Consider the following 25258-nt stretch of genomic DNA (forward strand, 5'->3'; position numbering starts at 1 on the left):
TCCTCTGGGACAAGGCAGTGACTCCAGGCTATGTGATCTGTCTCTCCAAACCCATAGGGAGCTCAGAGGATCAATCTTGTTTAATGATTGTATGTGGGAGGAGGTGGGGCTGGTTAATGTTTGTCTGGTTCCTCTTGGGCTGTGGGCCATTTCTGGCTCTGGCCCTGGGTTCGTTGTCCCTCCCCTGGGCTGGGCTGACAGTACCTGGTGGCATAGGGCAGACACGCCTGCAGACATTCTCTGGGAAAGGGCAGCAGCAGCCAGGTGTGGCAGTGACAGGGAGGTGAGGAGACTGGGGGCTGAGGGAGGTGGGCCAGGGAGGGCTGATGTGGCACAGTGGGCCGGAAATAGGGGCCGGGTCTTGCCTTCTACTGACCTCTGCCTTCAGCCACTTAGGTCCCTTCCATGCTTCCCTCTGAAGCTGGGGTGAGGCCCCTCCTGCCAGGTGCCAGACTTGCTTAGCCTCTCTCTGCAGCCTCTTTCCAGGTTCAACATTGCTTTTCCTCTCACTTTTTTTCCTCTGGCCAAAGATTCCCCTTATTCCCATAGGGCCAGATTCTCAGGAAGACTTGAGGGACCCCCTAGGTGCAAGGTGGCCAAGTTTGTCTCTCTGAGACATTTCCTGCCACACAGGGTTAGGGTTTAGTGGGAATGTTGGGCACTGCCAGGTGCTGTTTTCCTTCCTTGATTACAAGGTAAGCCAGGCATGCACCCAACACCGGGCTGCGAGTGGATGCATAAAGCGTGCTCAGTGGGCTGCAGAGGGCTAGCCAACAGGGCCAAGGATTTGGGAGCGTGTGTTTCCACTTTCTTGAAGGAGGCAGACTGACTCAAGCTGAACTTGCAGTAATTGATGGTTTGGAGATTTTTTTTTTCTTTGTTGAGACAGACTTTCACTCTTGTTGCCCTGGCTGGGGTGCAATGGCGCAATCTCGGCTCACTGCAACCTCTGCCTCCCGGGTTCAAGCGATTCTCCTGCCTCAGCCTCCCGAGTAGCTGGGATTACAGGCATGCACCACCATGCCTGGCTAATTTTGTATTTTTAGTAGAGACGGGGTTTCTTCATGTTGGTCAGGCTGGTCTCAAACTCCCAACCTCAGGTGATCTGCCCGCTTCGGCCTCCCAAAGTGCTGGGATTACAGGCATGAGCCACCATGCCCAGCCGGTTTGGAGATCTAAAGGAGGGGTGTTCCCTAGCTGTTTGAAAGTTGTTGCAGCTGTTGGGAATGGCACAGCAGAATGTGTAAACTTAGAAAATGAAATGAGGAGAGGAGAATACAGACAAGAGGGGTTTTAATGGAGAGAAGTATAGATTAGAATGCAGCCTGGCAATGGAAAAGGGACCCAGGCTTGGGTGAGGGGCCAATACGATTCCTACTCTGAGCTCCAGCACTTGCTTACCACCTGTGTAGTAAGTTACTCAGCTTCTGTTAGCCTTCATTGCCTCACCTGTGAGTTGAAGACAATAGCTCCTGGTTCACGGGGTTGTTGTGAGCGTGAGAGTCTGTGAACATACACACAGGGGGCACTCCATAAATGGCAGCTGTTATAATAACCCAAGCAGAGAGCAACAGGAAGTCAGGTGGGTGATGGAGGAGTAAGGGAGTAGCGTCCAAACAATGGGGAAGGGAGCTGGCATGAGCAGAAGCTCTCTGAAAAGACCGCAGCAGAGAGGGGGAAAGAACAAATTGGAATGAGCTAGACTGGACCTGACCCAAGCCTGGCCATGGAATATGTATGGCAGGGTGGAGAGGCTAAGTCCAGTGACTGAGATACTGCAGAACTGCAGGGTGGAGGCAAGAGAGAGAAGCAGGGGAAGGGGAAGAGAGCTGGAGGAGTTTGGCCTTAGCCACACCAAACTGATGAAGGCAGCCAGAAATTCCTAACAAAATCTCAAAGAAAGCCCCATGTCCCTTCCTGACCAGTGACTGCCTGCGAAATGGGGGAGGGAGCATGGAGTCCGAGGCTGAATGTAACCTCATCCATCCCAGCCCACCCCTCTTCCCCAAACCCCAAATCACAAGGATTTTCCTGTAGTTGGAAGGATAGGGAGGAGGTGGGGGCAGAAACAGAGAGAGACAGAGACAGACTAGACGAATGTGTGTGTGTGTGTGTGTGCGTGTGCCAGCACACGCAGGAAAGTGTATAGGTTTTTGAATAGTAGGCCTGGTCTCAGAATGCAAACTCCTTAAAGGAAGAGAGGCCGCCATAAGCAGCGCCGTATACAAAGACTTTGAGGTAAGAAAATAAACTTGGAACTTGATTCTACCATTTAGCAGCAGTGCAATTGCTGTTGAGGCAAGTTTCTTAACCTCTCTGAGCCTCAACTTCCTTGTCTGAAAAATGGGGATAATATTACAGGACTGCTGTAAGGACTAAGTGAGATCACCTGATTTTGCACTGTGCTTGAGTGCTAGGGCAAATCTAAATCTGGGGACAGGGCCAGGGCCTGACAAGGCCAGAGAAGTCCTGTCTAATTAAACATGAGAGCAAAACACGTGTGCAGCAACACCGAGGATATCAATACGGGGACTTTAACCCGAAGTCACAAAAACAGTTTGGATTTCAAAATCAGGTCACTCCCCTGGATGTTTTTAGAATGAAATCCTTGAGGCATTGATATTGACATAGGGATCAGTTCTCCTTCCAAAGGTAACAGCAAAAATTGAGATCACAGCACCCAGACAAGGGTCCTTAGAGGCCCCACAGGGAGCTACTGGCTATGTCCCAGAAGCCTCAAGAAGAAAAAAGGCGGGGAGTTACAAGAACCTAGAAACTCAGGGGTGGCCAGGATGTCTGTGGCACACCCCTGAAGGGCAGAGAAAAGAGAACAGCTAAGGTTTGCTTTGCAGTTTGAGGAAGCAGCCCAAGAAAGGTAAGGAAAGGAAAAGCAGACCAAATCAAGAGGCAGCAGAAAATCCTGGGACAGAAGGAGAGGGAAAGAGTTGTCAATTGCTACAACAAAAGTACCTTAGAAAAAAAAGAGCTGGGCCAGGCATAGTGGCTCACGCCTGTAATCCCAGCACTTTGGGAGGCTGAGGCAGCAGGATTACCTGAGGTCAGGACTTTGAGACCAGCCTGGCCAACATGGTAAAACACCATCTCTACTAAAAATGCAAAAATTAGCCAGTTGTGGTGACATGCACCTGTAATCCCAGCTACTCGGGAGGCTGAGGCAGGAGAATCGTTTGAACCCAGGAGGCGGAGGTTGCAGTGAGCAGAGAGCGTGCCACTGCACTCCAGCCTGGGTGACAGAGCAAGACTCCATCTCAAAAAAAAAAGAAAAGAAAGAGTTGTCAATTGATAGGAAAGGGGAGAAGGGGCTAAAAGAAAATAAGACATAGCAGTTTTGAATCTCCCTGTTCCTTTTTTTTTTTTTTTTTTTGAATCTTCCTGTTCCTAAAAAGTACCCACAGAAAGAAAAGTTATACCTGTAGCCAAGTAGAGCTTATGGGAAAGAGTATGTGCTCTGCGAGAATCACTTGAACCCGGGAGGCGGAGGTTGCAGTGAGCCGAGATCGCGCCACTGCACTTCAGCCTGGGCTACAGAGTGAGACCCTGTCTCAAAAAAAAAAAAAAAGTGTGTGGCCAGGCACGGTGGCTCACGCCTGTAATTCCAGCACTTTCGGAGGCCGAGGCGGGCGGATCACGAGGTCAGGAGATCAAGACCATCCTGGCTAACACGGTGAAACCCCATCTCTACTAAAAATACAAAAAAATTAGCCCAGCGTGGTTGCGGGGGGGGCCTGTAGTCCCAGCTACTCAAGAGGCTGAGGCAGAAGAATGGCGTGAACCCAGGGGGCGGAGCTTGCAGTGAGCCGAGATCGCGCCACTGCACTCCAGCCTGGGTGACTGAGCTAGACTCCGTCTCAAAAAAAAAAAAAAAAAAAAAGTGTGTGTTCTGGAGTCAGCTTGACCTGGCTCAAATCCCAGCTCTATCACTTACTGACTATGTGACTCTTAGATAAGTCCTTTCACCTTTCTTTGCCTCCGTTTGCTCATCTGTGATATGAGGATAAAGCAACACTTACCTCAAAAAGTTCTTTTAAGGATTAAATGACAGTGCTTGTGCAGGGGCCTGGCATATAACAGGTACTCAGTAAATTTTTTTTTAATAAAAATGCTACAATGTTGGGGGGGTCATTATTATTATTATTATTATTATTATTTTCTGAGACAGGCTGGAGTGCAGTTGGCGCAATTGAAGCTCACTGCAGCCTCAACCTCTTGGACTCAAGAGATCTGCCTGCCACAGCCTCTCAAGTAGCTAGGACTATGGGTGAATGGCACCAGCCACCATGCCTGGATAATTTTTGTGTTTCTTTTTTTGTAGAGATGGGGTCTCACTATGTTGCCTATGGCTGGTCTTGAACTCCTAGACTCAAGCGATACTCCTACCTCTGCCTCCTTTTAATTTTTTTTTTAAGAGACGGGGGTCTCCATATGTTGCCTAAGAATAACCTGGCCAGGGGCCAGGTGCGGTGGCTCACGCCTATAATCCCAGAATTTAGGGAGGCTGAGGCAGGTGGATCACGAGGTCAGGAGATCGAGACCATCCTGGCTAACGTGGTGAAACCCCGTCTCTACTAAAAATACAAAAAAAAATTAGCCAGGCATGGTGGCGGGCGCCTGTAGTCCCAGCTACTCGGGAGGCTGAGGCAGGAGAATGGTGTGAACCTGGGAGGCAGAGCTTGCAGTGAGCTGAGATCGCGCCACTGCAGTACAGCCTGGGCGACAGAGTGAGACTCCCTCTCAAAAAAAAAAAAAAAAAGAATAACCTGGCCAGGTTATTCTTTTATTATTATTATTATTTCTTTTATTCTTTTTTTTTTTTTTAAGAGACAGAGTCTCGTTCTGTCGCCCAGCCTGGAGTGCAGTGGTGGGATCTCAGCTCACTACAACATCTGCCTCCCGGGTTCAAGCGATTCTCCTGCCTCAGCCTCCTGAGTAGCTGGAACTACAGGCATGCGCCACCACGCCCAGGTAATTGTTGTATTTTTAGTAGAGACATGGTTTCACCATGTTGGTCAGGCTGGTCTCGAACTCCTGACCTCAGGTAATCCACCAGCCTCTGCCTCCCAAAGTGCTGGGATTACAGGCGTGAGCCACTGTGCCTGGCCTTTTTTTTTTTTTTTTTTTTTTTGAGACAGCCGGCTAATTTGAGACGCCTGGCTAATTTTTTGTATATTTAGTAGAGATGGGGTTTCACCATGTTAGCCAGGATGGTCTCGATCTCCTGACCTCGTGATCCACCTGCCTCTGCCTCCCAAAGTGCTGAGATTACAGGCGTGAGCCACTGTGCCCGGCCTTTTTTTTTTTTTTTTTTTAAATATAATAGAGACGAGGGTCACGCTATGTTGCCCATGATGGTCTCAAACTCCTGGGCTCAAGCAATCCACCCACCTCAGCCTCCCAAAGTGCTGGGATTCGAGGCGTGAGCCACTGCTCCTGGCCTAGGTTTTGTTTGTTTGTTTGTTTGTTTGTTTGTTCGTCTTTTTGTCTTTTCCGAGACGGAGTCTCACTCTTTCCCCCAGGCTGGAGTGCAGTGACGGGATCTCCACTCACTGCAACCTCTGCCTCCTGGGTTCTAACAATTCTGCCTCAGCCTCCTGAGTAGCTGGGATTACGGGCGCCCGCCACCACACCCAGCTAATTTTTGTATTTTTAGTACAGATGGGGTTTCACCATGTTGGTCAGGCTGGACTTGAACCCCTCAGTGATCTGCCCGCCTAAGCCTCCCAAAGTGCTGGGATTGCAGGCGTGAGCCCCTGCACCCAGCCGGTTATTCTTAATAATTCTCTGGCCACCTGTTCTAGAGTGTAACACATCTCACCACCTGAAGCATTTCTTTTCTTTCTTTGTTTCTTTCTTTCTTTTTTTTTTTTTTTTTTTTTTTTTGAGACGGAGTCTCGCTCTGTCACCAGGCTGGAGTGCAGTGGCGCAATCTCGGCTCACTGCAATCTCCGCCTCCTGGGTTCAAGCAATTCTCCTGCCTCAGCCTCCCGAGTAGCTGGGATTACAGGTGCATGCCACTACACCCAGCTAATTTTTGTAATTTTAGTAGAGACGAGGTTTCACCATGTTGGCCTCGATCTGCTGACCTTGTGATCCGCCCCAGGCGTGAGCCACCGTGCCCAGCCCCTGAAGCATTTCTTTATGGCTAACTGTGGTGCCTAGTACAGCAGCTTTGCATGTAGAATCCCAGGCTTGGGAGAAAGGGCACCCATAGCCCTGCTTCCCCATGCTGGTTGGCACATGACATGAACTCACTAAGGCTTTTTATTTATTTATTTATTTATTTATTTATTTATTTATTTATTTATTTAGCTAAATGAAGAAACCTTGTTCTGAGAAGTAACCTATGTCCTGTGGACTGTCCTTCTTTCCCCAGATTCTTTCATCCCATTTCCCAACTTTTGCAGTTGCTGTTACCCCACCCCTTTCCTCTACAGCATAGAGGACCACCCAGGGCTGAATATGAGGCTTCTTCCACAACCACTTGCTCTGCTGTGGAGCACAACCACTTGCTCTGCTGTGGAGCATGCACTGGGCTCAGGAAATGATTCCAGGGATCACTGCACCTCCTATGGTCCAGGGCTGCATGTCCTCCTCACATTCAGTTTCCTGCTGCTAGTATGATCTCCTTGCAACCTAATGGCAGAAGTGGCAAGAGGTGGGAGAAGCCTTCTTAGCCTGCCTAAGGGATAGAGGAGAATTTCCTCCCTAGAACAACTGGCAAGCTCCTGAAACCACGAGGTTGCAATATGCACTTGGGGTTGGGGGCTGGGCAGCAATGGGGTCTCAGACAGACCCTATAGGTCAACAACAGCATTGGGGACTGCTCAAGGTGGCTCACACCTGTAATCCCAACACTTTGGGAGGCAAAAGTGGGAAGATCGCTTGAGCCCAGGAGTTCAAGACCAGCCTGGGCAACATAGCAAGCCCCCCATCTCTACAAAAAAAAAAATTGAAAAATTAGCTGGGCATGGTGACACATACCTGTGGTCCCAGCTAATTGAGAGGCTGAGGTGGGAAGATCGCTGGAGCCCAGGAGGTCAAGGCTGCAGTGAGCAGTGATTGTGCCACTGCACTCTAGCCTTAGTGATATAGCCAGACCTTGTCCCCACCCTCTAATAAAAAACAACCCACAGCATTAGGGAGAAAAAGGAGAGATCTTGGGTTTGACAGACCATTTATTCCCCCAAAGCAACTTTGTTATCTTTTCCTGAGAACATTTTTTTTTTTTTTTTTTTTGAGACGGAGTCTTGCTCTGTGGCCCAGACTGGAGTGCAGTGGTGCAGTCTTGGCTCACTGCAACCTCTGCCTCCTGGGTTCCAGTGATTCTCCCACCCAGCAGCTGGGATTACAGGCATGCACCACCACACACGGCTAATTTTTTGTATTTTTAGTAGAGATGGGGTTTCACCTTGTTAGCCAGGATGGTCTTGATCTCCTGACCTCAAGTGATCCGCCCACTTCAGCCTCCTAAAGTGCTGGGATTACAGGCGTGAGCAACGGCGCCCGGCCTTTTTTTTTTTTTTTTAATGGTTAGCCTTTGCTTTCTACAGACACTATCTGCAGAAGCACAGGGAGCCTGCTGTAGAAAGACTTCTGTCTCAGATACATTATTTCATCCTACCTATCCTACCGCTTTGTAACAGTGTGACCTTGAGGAGTTACTTATCTGAGCTTCAGCTTCTTCATCTGGAAAATGGGATAACAGGCTTCCTAAATGGGTCGAAAGAAAAAATGTATGGAACAACGCTCAGCACAGTTTCTGGCTTGATAAATGAGCTCTTTTTCCTGTCCTCTTTCCTCTCCATATTCCGGAGAGGATCTAAGCCTCAGGGAAAATCCTGGTGACCTTAAGCTTCTGACGGGGCCATGGGGGAGGGCCTCAGCCCAGAGCCTCTGGGTCCCCTGGGGTCCCCTCTTCACATCCACCTGCCTGTGTTTTATCTCCCTCCCCCCCGCCCCATCGTGGCCATTCTTCTGGTGGGGCTATGGGGCGGGTGCGGCGATGGACCGGGCGGGCACAGAACAGGTGGGTGCAGGCTGGGTGTCCGGCGCTGGGACACAAGTGCTCTGTGTGTAGGGTGGGCGGAAGTCAGGGCGTTTGATCTGAATTCTAAAGGGCGTTGTTCAGAGCCCCACAAAGGTCTTATTGTGCAGACACTGGGTATAAAGCAGCATATGACTCCCCAGCACCGGGCGGTGATGAATTGGGACGCAGGCGCGGAGCCCAGGGACCACTCCCCCTGCACAGACATGAGACCATAGGGGACCTGTCTGGGTGGCCTCAGGGATAGGCGCTCCCCAAGGTAAGAGGGCTTTGTTGAGTTTGCCCCAGGTCTGGAGTTAAGGAGCTAGGGGACAGGGAGCCATAGGGGATGGCTGATACCGGAACAAGATGGGCTTGGCAAAGAAAGGGGCTGGCGGGAAAAGAATGTTGGATGAAAGCGAAGAAGGGGGATGGGGCTCAGGGAGGTCAAGTCAAGTGAGTGAGGAGGAGGAGAAGCTGGCAAGGGAGATGAGGTGACGAGGAAAGACATGACCATCCTTCCTTTCCTGCTACTGGCTCTTGGAAGAGTTGGAGGGGGTGGTGCGCAGGCAGTGCTATGGCGCCCGACTTTCCACCCCAGCTTTCTGACAGCTTGCTTCATGGCTGGTGTTTTGCAGGTGTGAATGAGGCAGGATGAACTGGACAGGTTTGTACACCTTGCTCAGTGGCGTGAACCGGCATTCTACTGCCATTGGCCGAGTATGGCTCTCGGTCATCTTCATCTTCAGAATCATGGTGCTGGTGGTGGCTGCAGAGAGTGTGTGGGGTGATGAGAAATCTTCCTTCATCTGCAACACACTCCAGCCTGGCTGCAACAGCGTTTGCTATGACCAATTCTTCCCCATCTCCCATGTGCGGCTGTGGTCCCTGCAGCTCATCCTAGTTTCCACCCCAGCTCTCCTCGTGGCCATGCACGTGGCTCACCAGCAACACATAGAGAAGAAAATGCTACGGCTTGAGGGCCATGGGGACCCCCTACACCTGGAGGAGGTGAAGAGGCACAAGGTCCACATCTCAGGGACACTGTGGTGGACCTATGTCATCAGCGTGGTGTTCCGGCTGTTGTTCGAGGCCGTCTTCATGTATGTCTTTTATCTGCTCTACCCTGGCTATGCCATGGTGCGGCTGGTCAAGTGCGACGTCTACCCCTGCCCCAACACAGTGGACTGCTTCGTGTCCCGCCCCACCGAGAAAACCGTCTTCACCGTCTTCATGCTAGCCGCCTCTGGCATCTGCATCATCCTCAATGTGGCCGAGGTGGTGTACCTCATCATCCGGGCCTGTGCCCGCCGAGCCCAGCGCCGCTCCAATCCACCCTCCCGCAAGGGCTCGGGCTTCGGCCACCGCCTCTCACCTGAATACAAGCAGAATGAGATCAACAAGCTGCTGAGTGAGCAGGATGGCTCCCTGAAAGACATACTGCGCCGCAGCCCTGGCACCGGGGCTGGGCTGGCTGAAAAGAGCGACCGCTGCTCGGCCTGCTGATGCCACATACCAGGCAACCTCCCATCCCACCCCCGACCCTGCCCTGGGCGAGCCCCTCCTTCTCCCCTGCCAGTGCACAGGCCTCTGCCTGCTGGGGATTACTTGATCAAAACCTTCCTTCCCTGGCTACTTCCCTTCCTCCCGGGGCCTTCCTTTTGAGGAGCTGGAGGGGTGGGGAGCTAGAGGCCACCTATGCCAGTGCTCAAGGTTACTGGGAGTGTGGGCTGCCCTTGTTGCCTGCACCCTTCCCTCTTCCCTCTCCCTCTCTCTGGGACCACTGGGGACAAGAGATGGGATGCTCTGACAGCGTCTCCAGTTATGAAACTAATCTTAACCCTGTGCTGTCAGATACCCTGTTTCTGGAGTCACATCAGTGGGGAGGGATGTGGGTAAGAGGAGCAGAGGGCAGGGGTGCTGTGGACATGTGGGTGGAGAAGGGAGGGTGGCCAGCACTAGTAAAGGAGGAATAGTGCTTGCTGGCCACAAGGAAAAGGAGGAGGTGTCTGGGATTAGGGAGTTAGGGAGAGAGAAGCAGGCAGATAAGTTGGAGCGGGGGTTGGTCAAGGCCACCTCTGCCTCTAGTCCCCAAGGCCTCTCTCTGCCTGAAATGTTACACATTAAACAGGATTTTACAGTAAATGAAGAGGTGGCTTGTGTGTTTGTCAAGTTCTTTCTCCTGCAACCTCTGACCTCCCCCAGGATGAGCTGGCCTTGGTTTTTTACTGATTAAGAAAGGAACAGGGCAAAAGAAGTAGTTACTTGAGTAGCCGAAGCTGCAATTGAGGAAATCACTGCACTTCTGGGCCGCAGAGCCAGCCCTGGAGCCATTCCTCCCTGTTGCTTTTGTTGTTGTGGTTCTTGTCTTTTTCATTGTCTAATAACAGCTTTATTGGGATTTAATTTACATACCTCCTTCCTCTGATTTTGAAAAGATTAAAAATGACAACTCCCTCTGAAGAGATAAGAAATGATTGGGAAATTTCTCCTGCCCCAGAGAGTGGCACAATTCCCTGGGTACCTCGGTGAGAGCCCCTCCCCCGCACATCTGGAGACCTATCTCCTTACTCCCTCCAAACTCAGCATCCCCTACAAGCTGATGTCCCACAGTCCACCTGTTGGGTTGCACAATGACCCTGACCCCTTTCAGCTGGACAGAGCCCCTAATTTCATCCTCTTTCCCAGTTTCCTTCTCTCAGGAATCAATGTTTCCCACTCCAGAGATGCCTCCACACAGGTCAAACATTTCATAGCAGCAGTTTCCTCACCAGCATCACCCTCCCCTGTCAGCTGTGGTAGGAAATGCCCCAGGCTGAGACTTGGAAAAGCTGCGCTGGAGTCCTGGTGCTGTCACTTAGCAGCGGGGCATTCCCTTCCCCGAGCCTCAGCTTCCTTATGAGCAAACGAGAACTGGCCCAGCACATCTCTCAGCTCCCTTCAACACTCTATGCTTCTGGGATTCCTGAAAGACTTCCCCAAGTAACAGTGCATTATCTTCCCCCAGCCTCACAGGGGTTTCCTTAGAGTCACTGCCCCCACAAATAGCCTCTCAGAGTAAAAGTTTCCCCCATGGCAAGTTTGCCTCCTCAGCTTCCTTACCTCCGAACAGGAGAAATTATTTGCCACTCCCTCTCAGAGTATGTGGACTCCATGTAGGAAGTGCTGGATATCAGAAAGGGAGAGAAAATCAGACACAATCTCATGTGAATTGTTCTCCCTTGAAACAGTTTTTCCTCTTTGGAGAGAAAGCATGGAAGTTTTCTTTATTTGAGATTTCTCCTTTAGAAAAAAAAAAGGAAGACTGGATGTGGTGGCTCATGCCTGTAGTCCCAGCACTTTGGAAGGCCAAGAGGAGAGAATCACTTGAGCCCATGAGTTTGAGACCAGTCTGAGCAACATAGAGAGACCCCATCTCTACAAAAAAAAATAAAATAAAAAAATTAGTCAGGTGTGGTGGCATGTGCCTGTAGTCCCAGGCTATTTCGGATGCTGAGGTGGGAGGATAACTCGAGCCCAGGAGGAGGTTGAGGCTGCAGTCAGCTGTGATCACGCCACTGCACTCCAGCCTGGGCCAGAGAGTGAGACCTTGTCAAGAAAGAAACAAAGAAAGAAAAGGAAGGAAGGAAGGAAGGAAGGAAGGAAGGGAGGGAGAGAGGGAGGGAGAGAGGGAAGGAAAGGAGACTTTTAGAGGCCGAAGCAAGAGGATTGCATGAGGCCAGGAGTTCAAGACTAGCCTGGACAGCATAGCAAGATCCTATCTCTATTTTTTTTTTTTTTGAGACGGAGTCTTGCTCTGTTGCCCAGGCTGGAGTACAGTGGCGCGATCTCGGCTCACTGCAAGCTCCACCTCCCGGGTTCACGCCATTCTCCTGCCTCAGCCTCCCGAGTAGCTGGGACAACAGGCGCCCGCCACCACGCCCGGCTAATTTTTTTTTTTGTATTTTTAGTAGAGACGGGGTTTCACTGTGTTAGCCAGGATGGTCTCAATCTCCTGACCTCGTGATCTGCCTGCCTCGGCCTCCCAAAGTGCTGGGATTACAGGTGTGAGCCACCACGCTGGCCTCCCATCTCTATTTTTAAAAAATTGAAAGAAAGGAGAGAGTAAGTATTCCTTTCCACCACACTTAGTAATCCCTGAGAGAGAGCTTCCTCTCCCTTAAAAGAGGAACATTCCTTTCCTACAAGAAATTTCCTTTCCCCTTAGAAACTGACATTATGTTCCATCAGAGGAGAGGTCCCCACCCCCTCACGGTGAGAGAGATTCCTTTTCTTATCGAAATCCATCCTTTTCACCCACAACAATACAACAAACACATCTCCTCTCCATACAACATGCCATCAGGAGAAAGATTTTCTTTTTAAAATTCCATCCTGGTCCTGGTCGGAAGCAGGGAACCTCATGCCCTCTCCACATTGAGAAATGCTAACCCCCACCATCACATCAGAAATGTAGTTTCTCTTCAAAGATTCTACCAATCCCCCTTGGAAAGAGGCTCCAACTCTAGATCAAGGCTTTCCTCTCCAGGGGGCAGTGGTGGGACAATAAAGCTATCAGGCTGGGTGTTACAGCCCAAGTGGGGGACACAGGATTCTTGGGTCCCATGAACCAGGTAGGAACAGGCCCAAGGAACCTTGAGGGGAGCTGGTGGACACAATGTCTCAGGGAGGTAGGAGGCAGAGTTAGACTGACTCCAAGACTGACTTTTCAAATCAGGCTCTGTCACAAGAGTATAAGAGAGAGACACAGAGGCAAATGAGGCATGCTCTCTGCCACGCAGTAGAAATTCAATGTGCTGAGTGACCTGGGTTATGAAGAGGACACTGGAATTAGGAGACCTCGTTCTCCACTGATGAGCTCTGTCCCCTTGGACACGTGATATTTACCCTCTCCAGGTCTGTTTCCTCATCTCCAATAGAGAGTTAATAATAACCTCTCTACCTCTTTCACAGAACTTTTTTGAGAATCAGACAAGATGTGTTCAAAAGCTGGTTATGAACTAACGGTAAAGTAAGGTAAGATAGTATCATAAGCACTGAGACCATGGCCTTACGACATGCTAGAATTCTCAATGAGCCAGAAAGGAGTGAGGCTGGTTCAGGTAGGCTGAAGCTAGTTAAAACAATTTGGCAATAATAGTGTTGGCTCCCCCAGGGAGTGGACACCAGTCCAAACAGCAAAGTCCAAGAGAGGTTGCAAACCTGAGCATGATTCATTTAAGGGTCAATATTCAAGGGGTCTGATCAGGGGGCAGAAAAGGCATAGTAACAGGAAGCTCTTGCGTGCTGTATCTCATGGAACTGGTCCTTTTAGGAATGTCTATGATCTTTTAGAGGTGTCTATGCACAGAGATGCCAGGAGCTGGGGGGCAAAGGAACAGAGGCAGATGAACTAGGAGACTAATCAAGGCCTCCAGCCAGCTGAGTTGGGGTTTGAAAGCAAGCTGTGGTATCCGTAGAGAATTGGCATGGCAACCACAAACTGGTTCAGATGTTCAATCAGATAGCCTGGGTGCACACAGTGGGGGCTAGAGGGGAATGCTTGCTCCATTTATTGATTCCACAGTACTTAAATGCCAGACCTGGCCTATGGTGCAGAAGGGGCTACACAATCGTACCAAGCTAAGCTCCTGTTGATTCCTGGAGTAGGCCGGGGAGAATGTACAGGGTCAAATGGAAAATGGATTGGGACATTCCAGCAAGGGGCAAATAAAACAGACAAAAAATACCCTACAGATATGACAGGAATTGGCTGGGCGCAGTGGCTGTTGCCTGTAATCCCAGCAATTTGGGAAGCCAAAGCAGGCAGATCATTTGAAGCCAGGAGTTCGAGACCATCCTGGCCAACATGGTGAAACCCTGTCTCTACTAAAAATACAAAAATTAGCCAGGCGTGGTGGCACATGCCCATAGTCCCAGCTACTCAGGAGGCTGAGGTGGGAGAATTGCTTGAATCCGGGAGGTGGAGGTTGCAGTGAGCCGAGATCGTGCCACTGCACTCCAGCCTGAGTGACAGAGTGAGTGAGACTCCATCACAAAAAAAAAAAAAAAAAAAGCCAGGCACGGTGGCTCACACCTGTAATCCCAGCACTTTGGGAGGCCGAGGCAGGTGGATCACTTGAGGTCAGGAGTTTGAGACCAGCCTGGCCAACATGGTGAAACCCCGTCTCTACCAAAAATACAAAAATTAGCCCCGTGTGGTGGCACATGCCTGTAATCTCAGCTACTTGGGAGGCGGAGGCATAAGAATCGCTTGAACCTGGGAGGCAGAGGTTGCAATGAGCCGAGATCATGCCACTGCACTCCAGCCTGGGTGACAGAGCGACTCTGTCTCAAAAAAAAAAAAAAAAGGTATGACGGGGGTGATACCTTCAAACTTGTGTGTTTGGAAGGTCAGCCAGCAGCTGCATGGAGACTGGATTGGGGATTGAAGACTGAGACAGATTGACCAGGTACTGCCAGGTGCAGTGGCACACCTCTGGTCCCACCTACTTGAGAGGCTGAGGTGGAAGGATTCCTTGAACCCAAGACTTTGAGACCAGTCTGGTCAACATAGTGAGACCCTGTCTCTAAAAAAAAAAGACCAGTTATGGAGCTGTTGCAATAGCCCAAGTGGCGCCTGTAGGACTAGGACAGTGGCAGAGGAATATGAAGAGGAGACAGGTGTGAGAGACATTTTGGATGTAGAACCTACAACAGGACTTCATGTCTGAGTTGTGGGGTGTGGAAGAGCCAAAGGTAATTTGAGGTTTCCTTTCCCTCCTTTGACTGGAAAACTCCTAATCATTCAAAACTCATCTCAAACATCGTTTCCTCTGTGAAGCCATCAACTCTTCTCTCCCCGCTGATCAAGTCCCTTGGAGAGAACGAGTCTTCCCCTCCACTCTGAATTCCCACAATATGACTGTGGTGTATGTGATGAGAGCGCTTATCACATTATATGGTGCCAGGTGCGGTGACTCGCACTTGTAATCCTAGCTGCTCGAGAAGATGAGGTGGGAGGATTGCTTGGAGACCAGCCTGGACTACACAGTGAGACCCCATCTCTAAAAAATATCACCACCACCACCACCACACACACACAAAAAAGAAAAGCACACAGGCCAGGCACAGTGGCTCACGCCTGTAATCCCAGCACTTTGGGAGCCTAAGGCAGGTGGATCTGTTGAGGCCAGGAGTTCAAGACCAGCCTGGTCAATATGGCAAAACCCTGTCTCTATTAAAAATACAAAAATCAGGCAGGTGTGGTGGTGGGCGCCTGTAGTCCCAGCTACTCAGGAGGCTGAGGCAGGAGAATCAGTTGAACCTGGGAGGCAGAGGCTGCAGTAAGCCGAGATCGTGCCACTGTACTCCAGCCTGGGTGACAGAGTGAGACTGAAAAAAAGGAAGGAAGGAAGGAAGGAGGGAGGGAGGGAGGAAGGAAAGAAAGATTAGCTCATAAAATCTGTGTCTTAAAAAAAGAAAGAGGCCAGGTGTGGTGGCTCACGTCTGTAATCCCAGCACTTTGGGAGGCCTAGGCAGGTGGATCTCTTGAGGCCAGGAATTGGAGACCAGCCTGGCCAACATGGCGAAACCCTGTCTCTATTAAAAATAGAAAAATCAGCTGGGCCTGGTGGCACTCGCCTGTCATCCCAGCTACTTGGGAGGCTGAAGCAGGAGAATTGCTTGAACCCAGGAGGGGGAGGTTGCAGTGAACTGAGATCATGCTATTGTGCTCCAGCCTGGCTGACAGAGCAAGACTCCATCAGAAAGAAAGAAAGAGAGGAAGGAAGGAAGGATGGAAGGAAGGAAGGAAGGAAGGAAGGAGAAGGGGAAGGGGAAGGGGAAGGAAGAGGGGGAAGGGGGAAGGGGGAAGGGAGGGAGGAAAAGAAAGAAACTATTGTGTGGTAATCACTTGCATAAGCTTAACACATAGTAGGTGCTTAGTAGCCTGTGGGATTCAGGGCAGCGGGGAAGAAGACATATGCATGTGCAAAGATTCAGAGTCGTGAGAGAGCAGAATGTGTTCACTGTGACTAGAGCAGAAAATGCATGGGATGGGGAATGGGGTGGTTGCAGTAGGAGGTGAGACTGGCAAAGCAGGTCGGGGCTAGTCAGTGAAAAGTCTCATAGAAATGCATGCAGGTTTGCACAGGAGTCTGGACTCCAGTATCACGTGTAGAAGCCCTTCTGACATAAAAGTTAAGCCCCTACTAGACTAACAGGCAATTCTGTACTCATGATCATGGATGGACTGTAGAGGTCTTCAGGAGATCCAGATCAGGGCAGACCTTTGCACAAACAGATGTGTTAAAGTTGACAGTGAACTATGGAAGAAAGACCAGAATTATTTGAAAGTGGACTTCAAGGAGAAAGGGTAATTTACACAGGATGGTGACCAACTGTTCTCCATTTTTTTCACCACAACTGAAGCCCCTGTGAAAAGTTAGTGTCACATAGTGATTAAGACCATTGATGGCCAGGTGCAGTGGCTCACGCCTGTAATCCCAGCACTTTGGGAGGCTGAGGTGGGCAGATCGCCTGAGGTCAGGAGTTCGAGACCAGCCTGACCAACATGGAGAAACTCTGTCTCTACTAAAAATACAAAATTAGCCAGGCGTGGTGGCGCATGCCTGTAATCCCAGCTACTCAGGAAGGCTGAGGCAGGAGAATAGCTTGAGCCCGGGAGGCAGAAGTTGCAGTGAGCCGAGATCGCACCATTGCATTCTAGCCTGGGTAACAAGAGTGAAACTCTGTCTCAAAAAAAAAAAAAAAAAAAAGCATTGTTTACTTCCTACTTTTGTGAGTTTGACCATGTTACTTGGCCACTCTAGGCCTTAGTTTCCTCATCTGTAAAGCATGAGTACCTGTGTCACAGGGCTGTAGTGAGGATTAAATGTGTCCATTATATATAAAGCACTTCAAACAAGGCCTGGTCGATAGTAAGCCCTACACAAGGGTGTGCTGTTATTATTTCATCTCACCATCTTCGCTGTTTCTCCAGCTATTCACCAATTCTCTCAAACACTGAGTTAAACTCTGTCTCACCTAATTAACATGCTTGCTTTTTTTTTTTTTAGACAGGGTCTCACTCTGTTGCCCAGGCTGTAATGCAGTGGTGCCATCATAGCTCACTGCAACCCCAAACTCCTAGCTCCAGTGATCCTCCCTCCTCAGCCTCCCAAAGGGCTGGGATTACAGGTGTGAGCCACTGTGCCTGGCTTAACACGTTTTCTTGACTGTCTAACTGTCCATAGTCATGTGCGTGTGCTTAAGCAAGCAAGTCTGTATGTTTGCATGCATATGATATATCATTGTATTGATACATATGACCACATTAACGTGTATGCGGGAGGATGGCTGTGAGGGGAGTGCCTTTTTTTTTTTTTTTTTGAGATGGAGTCTTGCTCTGTCGCTCAGGCTGGTGTGCAATGGCGCAATCTTGGCTCACTGCAACCTCCACTAGCTGGGATTACAGGCGTGTCCCACCACACCTGGCTAATTTTTGTATTTTTTTTGTAGAGATGGGGTTTCACCATGTTGGCCAGGATGGTCTCCAACTCCTGACCTCAGGTAATCCGCCTGCCTTGGCCTCCCAAAGTGCTGGGATTACAGGCGTGAGCCACTGCGCTCTGCCAAGTGCCTTAACTCTTAATGTAGTTTTAATGAAAAGGATGTGTCCCAATCATAATATGGTCTGAAACTTTATTACCAGACTTAGAAATGACTTAGGTGGGCCAGGCGCACCATACTATGGAGCACCTAATATGTGCCAGATTTGGTGCTACATTAAGCACTGACATGTATAATCTCAGTACTGGCAAGGTAGCTATTATTATCCCCATACTTGTAGATGAGGAAATGGAGACTCAGAGAAGTTAAGTAATATGTCCAAAGGTTGCACTGCAGAGCTAGAATTAAAACCTAGTCCCATTCTAATCCAAAACCTGCGCTGTTTCCTCTATTCCAAAGTAACCACTCTGGCTGGGCACGGTGGCTCACGCCTGTAATCCCCACACTTTGGGAGGCCGAGGCGGGTGGATCGCTTGAGGGCAGGAGTTCCAGACCAGCCTGGCCAACATGGCGAAACCCTGTCCCTATGAGAAATATAACAATTAGCCAGGTGTGATGGCACATGCCTGTAATCCCAGCTACTCGGGAGGCTGAGACAGAAGAATCGCTTGAACCTGGGAGGTGGAGGTTGCAGTGAGCCGAGATCGCGCCACTGCACTCCAGCCTGGGTGACAGAGACTCCCTCTCAAAAAAAAAGCAAACACAAAAACAAACAAACGAAAAGCCAAAGTAACCACTCAATGCTGCTTTAGGAAGTGTTTCAGGATATGTTGGGTGGGGTGGGGGTGGGGAGTTCAGTATGATATGAAAATATCCCTAAGTACTAATGTGCTGGAAAACAACATGTTTGTACAGGATCCCTAAGATCAAGAGAGAGAAATGGTGAAAGTTGAGGAAGGGGCTGCCCTGCACTCAGGCAGGGAAGGGCAGTTTTGTGGGGAGAGGGCCCTTCCCAGGATGTCTACCTGGAGCAGGATCCAGAAATTGTCCATCCCTGGGAAGGGAGGCAACTTGGGGAGTGCAGGGAAGATGTGGAGAGACAGTTATTCGGAACCCCTTAACCTTCTTTGGCCTAAGTCAAGATAAGCTGTTGAAACTGTCACCCTTTCTCTCCCTTCACCTTAGGGATCCCAAACACACTTTATTTTCCCACAGTCTCCCCTAACCCCTTTCTGTTTCTGCTCCAGCTTTCTTCAAAGGACAAAGCCTTTCATTCCTCAGTTAGAGATAATTGTCTTGAAATGCAGATACCTGGGAGAACTCATTCACACTAAAATATAATCAATTAACAGACAAACAAGTTCTGGTAATTCTGCTTCTCAAATCTTTCTCAAATCCCTTTTCTCCTCAGCATCCCCATTGTCACTGCTACTTTCCTTCAAGGCCTTGCCAGAATCTAACTGATAATGTGGACGAGACTGAACTTGGATTAAAACACTTGCTCCATGCCGGGCACTGTGCTAAACATTACCTCCTTTAATCCTCACTATCACTGAGGGAACCTCCGTCTTGTTCGCGTTTTACAGATGAGGAAACCAAGGCTCAAGTAGGTTAAGTAACTTGCCTTGGTCACACAGGAAAGAAAGGGCGGAGCTGGGGAACTGGAATTCACATCTGGTGGATGCCAAAGGCAAAGCACTAACCATTTCTTTTTCTTTCTCTTTCTTTCTTTCTTTCTTTCTTTCTTTCTTTCTTTCTTTCTTTCTTTTCTTTCTTTCTTTCGTTCTTTCTTTCTTTCTGAGATGGAGTCTCGCTCTGTTGCTCAGGCTGGGGTGCATTGGCATGATCTCTGTTCACTGCAACCTCCACCTCCCAGGTTCAAGTGATTCTCCTGCCTCAGCCTCCCGAGGAGCTGGGATTACAGGTGCTTGCCACCACACCCGACTAATTTTTTTAAAATTTTTTAGTAGAGACAGGGTTTCACCATGTTGGCCAGGATGGTCTTGAACTCCTGACCTCAGGTGATCCACCCGCCTCAGCCTCCCAAAGTTCTGGGATTACAGGCGTGAGCCACCTCACCCAGCCAGCACTAACAATTTCTATACCATACTTCCTCCCTGTAACTGGCCCCTCGAGTTTCTTCAGTACCCAGTTCTACATCTCCCCCAGACACACTAGAGTCACCTTAAAACATGAAGCATACCCTGCCAATTCTTAGTGAAAGTCTTTTCATGGCTTTTCACTGCTTGTAGGAAAAAGTATAACAGGAAGACAGACTAGGATAAAGTATGACCATCCCAGCTTGCCAGAACTGAGGGAGTCTCAGGATGCTGAACTTTCTTTCTTTCTTTCTTTTTCTTTTTTTTTTTTTTTTTTGAGACGGAGTCTCGCTCTGTCGCCCAGGCTGGAGTGCAGTGGTGCGATCTCGGATAACTGCAAACTCCGCCTCCCGGGTTCACGCCATTCTCCTGCCTCAGCCTCCTGAGTAGCTGGGATTACAGGCGCCCGCCACCACGCCCGGCTAATTTTTCTATTTTTTTAGTAGAGACGGGGTTTCACCATGTTAGCCAGGATGGTCTCGATCTCCTGACCTTGTGATCCACCCACCTCGGCCTCCCAAAGTGCTGAGATTACAAGGCGTGAGCCTCCACGCCTCGCCAGGATGCTGAACTTTCATTGCTGAAACTGGGGAAGTCCTGGGCAAACTGAGATGGTTGGTCACTCTAGCAGGGTGTGGCATGGCATAGCATTCAATGCCTTTCACAACCTGACCTCTATTTATTTTCCCAGCAACACCTCCCACCACCCTCAGCCTTTCCACTACGTCCTCTCCACCTTCTTTGCAGCCCAGCCACCCTTTCCTGCAGACACTCGGTGCTGTGTTATGCCTCCATGCCTTTGTTCACACTGATCCCTGCACCTCTACTCTGCCTGACAAGCTATTGCCCACTCTTCATGAAACCCCAGCTCCCATGTCACCTCTGTAATCTTTCTTTCTTTCTCTTTCTTTCTTTTCTTCCTTCCTTCTTTCCTTTCTCTCTCTCTCCCTTCCTCCCTGCCTGTCTCCCTTCTTTCTCTTTTCTCTTTCTTTCTTTCTTTTTTTCCTTCCTTCCTTCCTTTCTTCCTTCCTTCCTTCCTTCTTTTCTTTCTTTCTTTTTGAAACGGAGTTTCACACTGCCACCCAGGCTAGAGTGCAATGGTGCGATCTAGGCTCACTGACACCTCTGCCTCCCGGGCTCAAGCGATTCTCCTGCCTCAGCCTCCTGAGTAGCTGGGATTACAGGTGCCCGCCAGCATGCCTGGCTAATTTTTTGTATTTTTAGTAGAGACGGGGTTTCACTATTTTGGCCAGGCTGGTCTCGAACTCCTGATCTCATGATCTGCCTGCCTCGGCCTCTCAAAGTGTTGGGATTACAGGCATGAGCCACTGTGCCCGGCCTCTTTTTTTTTTTTTCGATGGAGTCACATTCTGTCGCCCAGGCTGGAGTGAGTGGCAACCTCCACCTCCCGGGTTCAAGTGATTCTCCTGCCTCAGCCTCCCAAGTAGCTGAGATTACAGGTGCCCACCAAGTTCAGCTAATTTTTGTATTTTTAGTAGAGAAGAGTTTCACCTTGTTGGCCAGGCTGGTCTCAATTACAGGCATGAGCCACTGCACCCGGCCACCTTTAATCTTTCTTGATTTCCTGGGAGAGAGTGAGAAACAATTACATTCTACCTTGGCTATTTTATTGACATGTGAGTCTTTCCCAGGGTCAGGACTGGGGTGAGACAGTCGAGGCACCTAGAAGGCAAATGTAAGGAGGCACTCCCTCTTGGGGTCATACAAATGCCAACCCTGTACGTATGTAACCCCGAGAACAAGTGCCCTTACATTTTTCACCCTAGGTGCCTCAATTGCCTCACCCAGTCCCAGCCCTGGTCTTCCCTATCAGACTAGGAACTTCTCAAGAGTAGACCCCAGGTTTTTGTTGTTGTTGTTGTTGTTGTTTGTTTGTTTGTTTTGGAGACAGAGTCTCGCTCTGTCACCCAGGCTGGAGTGCAGTGGTGCAATCTCAACTCACTGTAACCTCTGCCTCACGGGTTCAAGCGATTCCCCTGCCTCAGCCTCTGGAGTAGCTGGGACTACAGGGGCCAGCCACCATGCCCAGCTAATTTTTGTATTTTTAGTAGAGGCGGGGTTTCACCATGTTGACCAGGCTGGTCTCGAACTCCTGACCTCAAATGATCCACCCACCTTGGCCTCCCAAAATGCTGGGATTACAGGCATGAGCCACTGTGCCAGCTGACCCTAGGTTCTTATTCATGTTTGTATTCATAGTAACATGAGGCTCAGAACAGAGTAGATATCTACTTGAACAAATGACATCAGGCCCTTCTCTGTTTCAACAAGGGAAGAAGGTAAGAGGAAGTGGATAGTTTGGCACCCTTCTCTCATTGTGAATGGGAGAAGGAGAAGGTCAATTTAAGACTTCATCCTGGCCTGGACTGCAAGGACAGTTTTTCTTTTTTTTTTTTTTTTTGAAGTAACATGCACAAGGTTATTTATTTATTTATTTATTTATTATTTTTTATTTTTTATTGATCATTCTTGGGTGTTTCTTGCAGAGGGGGATTTGGCAGGGTCACAGGACAATAGTGGAGGGAAGGTCAGCAGATAAACAAGTGAACAAAGTTCTCTGGTTTTCCTAGGCAGAGGACCTTGTGGCCCTCCACAGTGTTTGTGTCCCTGGGTACTTGAGATTAGGGAGTGGTGACGATTCTTAACGAGCATGCTGCCTTCAAGCATCTGGTTAACAAAGCACATCTTGCACCGCCCTTAATCCATTCAACCCTAAGTGGATACAGCACATGTTTCAGAGAGCACAGGGCTGGGGGTAAGGTCACAGATCAACAGGATCCCAAGGCAGAAGAATTTTTCTTAGTACAGAACAAAATGAAGTCTCCCATGTCTACCTCTTTCTACACAGACACGGCAACCATCCGATTTCCCAATCTTTTCCCCACCTTTCTCCCCTTTCTATTCCACAAAACCGCCATTGTCTTCATGGCCCGTTCTCAATGAGCTGTTGGGTACACCTCCCAGAAGGGGTGGTGGCCGGGCAGAGGGGCTCCTCACTTCCCAGTAGGGGCGGCCGGGCAGAGGCGCCCCTCACCTCCCGGACGGGGTAGCTGGCCGGGCGGGGGGCTGACCCCCCCCACCTCCCTCCCGGACGGGGCGGCTGGCCGGGCGGGAGGGCTGACCCCCCCACCTCCCTCCCAGACGGGGCGGCTGGCCGGGCGGGGGGCTGACCCCCCCACCTCCCTCCCGGACGGGGCGGCTGGCTGGCCGGGCAGAGGGGCTCCTCACTTCCCAGTAGGGGCGGCCGGGCAGAGGCGCCCCTCACTTCCCCGACGGGGTGGCTGGCCGGGCAGGGGGCTGACCCCCCCACCTCCCTCCCGGACGGGGCGGCTGGCTGGCCGGGCAGAGGGGCTCCTCACTTCCCAGTAGGGGCGGCCGGGCAGAGGCGCCCCTCACTTCCCCGACGGGGTGGCTGGCCGGGCGGGGGGCTGACCCCCCCACCTCCCTCCCGGACGGGGCAGCTGGCCGGGCAGCGGGGCTCCTCACTTCCCAGTAGGGGCGGCCGGGCAGAGGCGCCCCTCACTTCCCCGACGGGGCGGCTGGCCGGGCGGGGGGCTGACCCCCCCACCTCCCTCCCGGACGGGGCGGCTGGCCGGGCAGGGGGCTGACCCCCCCACCTCCCTCCCAGACGGGTCGGCTGGCCGGGCGGGGGGCTGACCCCCCCACCTCCCTCCCGGACGGAGCGGCTGGCCGGGCAGAGGGGCTCCTCACTTCCCAGTAGGGGTGGCCGGGCAGAGGCGCCCCTCACCTCCCGGACAGGGCGGCTGGCCGGGCGGGGGGCTGACCCCCCCACCTCCCTCCCGGACGAGGTGGCTGCCGGGCGGAGACGCTCCTCAGTTCCCAGACAGGGTGGCTGCTGGGTGGAGGGGCTCCTCACTTCTCAGACGGGGCGGCTGCCGGGCGGAGGGGCTGCTCACTTCTCAGACGGGGCGGTTGCCAGGCAGAGGGTCTCCTCACTTCTCAGACGGGGCGGCCGGGCAGAGACGCTCCTCACATCCCGGACGGGGCGGCAGGGCAGAGGCGCTCCCCACATCTCAGACGATGGGCGGCCGGGCAGAGACGCTCCTCACTTCCCAGATGTGATGGCGGCCGGGAAGAGGCGCTCCTCACTTCCTAGATGGGATGGCGGCCGGGCAGAGACGCTCCTCACTTTCCAGACTGGGCAGCCAGGCAGAGGGGCTCCTCACATCCCAGACGATGGGCGGCCAGGCGGAGACGCTCCTCGCTTCCCAGACGGGGGGGGGGCGGCCGGGCAGAGGCTGCAATCTCGGCTCTTTGGGAGGCCAAGGCAGGCGGCTGGGAGGTGGTTGTAGCGAGCCGAGATCACGCCACTGCACTCCAGCCTGGGCGCCATTGAGCACTGAGTTAACGAGACTCCGTCTGCAATCCCGGCACCTCGGGAGGCCGAGGCTGGCAGATCACTCGCGGTTAGGAGCTGGAAACCAGCCCGGCCGACACAGCAAAACCCCGTCTCCACCAAAAAAATACGAAAACCAGTCAGGCGTGGCGGCGCACGCCTGAAATCGCAGGCACTCGGCAGGCTGAGGCAGGAGAATCAGGCAGGGAGGTTGCAGTGAGCTGAGATGGCAGCAGTACCGTCCAGATTCGGCTGGGCATCAGAGGGAGACCGTGGAAAGAGAGGGAGAGGGAGACCGTGGGGAGAGGGAGAGGGAGAGGGAGAGGGAGGAGAGGGAGAGGGAGAGGGAGGAGAGGGAGAGGGAGAGGGAGAGGGAGAGGGAGAGGGAGAGGGAGAGGGAGAGGGAGAGGGAGAGCGCAAGGACAGTTTTTCATCAGGTGGTTATGTCTTTGGCGTCTGTCAGATTTGGGGCTCCTCCTACTTCTCTGGTCTCTCCCTCTCAGTGCCTTTCTCTGGTTAACTGGAGACATTCTCCAAAGTACTGTGTTTGGGTTTTTTGTCCTCTTCTGTCTTCACTCTATGTTCCCAAGTGACCTTGTGTACTCCCAGAGCTTCAGCGAGAAGCTCTGCAGATGACTTCTAAATTAACACCTCATCTCTCTCCTAAGCCTCAGACTTGAATTTCTAACTGCCTACTACATACGGTAACGTGTAGCATCAATATTTGTTCTTTTGGGTCTGTTGTCTCATCTGACCTTCTCAACACTTCTGTGAGAAAGTCAGGGCAGAATATGAACTCATTTTTTAGGTGAGGCTCGAAAAGGTTGTCTTGCCCAAGATTTTATGGCAGACCTATGATTAGAAACTCAAGTCTGGGTGTTCTCTCTGCTGTGCCATGTTGCATGGTGCACCACAAGGGTGTTTCAATGGAGTCTTGAAACCAATGTGATAAAAATCTCAACTTATTAGCAACATTCTCCTATCCCTGACAGCACACACACACACACACACCCCGAAAAAAAAAAAAAAAAACTTGGCTGGGCATGGTGGCTCATGCCTGTAATCCCACCACTTTGGGAGGCCGAGGCGGGCAGATCACGGTCAAGAGATCAAGACCATCCTGGCCAACATGGTGAAACCCCGTCTCTACTAAAAATACAAAAATTAGCTGGGCATGGTGGTGCGTGCCTGTAGTCGCAGCTACTCGGGAGGCTGAGGCAGGAGAATTGCTTGAACCTGGGAAGCGGA

At 51.0% G+C, this 25258-nt stretch overlaps 1 protein-coding gene across 2 annotated transcripts; it reads left to right on the forward strand.

The window, feature by feature from the left end:
• The first annotated feature begins 216 nt into the window (after positions 1-216).
• GJB1 (gap junction protein beta 1) lies at positions 217-10186 on the forward strand. 2 transcript variants are annotated; one of them, XM_004064356.3, is made up of 2 exons: positions 217-283; positions 8680-10186. In XM_004064356.3, exon 2 carries the CDS (start codon positions 8696-8698, stop codon positions 9545-9547), a length of 852 nt encoding a protein of 283 aa, XP_004064404.1. In that variant the 5' UTR covers positions 217-283; positions 8680-8695; the 3' UTR covers positions 9548-10186. The 2 variants fall into 2 exon arrangements, with proteins under 2 accessions (XP_004064404.1, XP_004064402.1); XM_004064354.4 differs by lacking the exon at positions 217-283 and adding an exon at positions 8079-8321.
• The last annotated feature ends 15072 nt before the right edge of the window (positions 10187-25258 follow it).

Source organism: Gorilla gorilla, chromosome X (assembly GCF_029281585.2).
Source record: "Gorilla gorilla gorilla isolate KB3781 chromosome X, NHGRI_mGorGor1-v2.1_pri, whole genome shotgun sequence".
In the NCBI taxonomy this organism is placed as follows: Eukaryota; Metazoa; Chordata; class Mammalia; order Primates; family Hominidae; genus Gorilla; species Gorilla gorilla.

What these genes read in the sequence shown, in the direction of transcription:
- GJB1 (XM_004064356.3), top strand. Translation starts at nt 8,696, where the DNA reads ATGAACTGGACAGGTTTGTACACCTTGCTCAGTGGCGTGAACCGGCAT.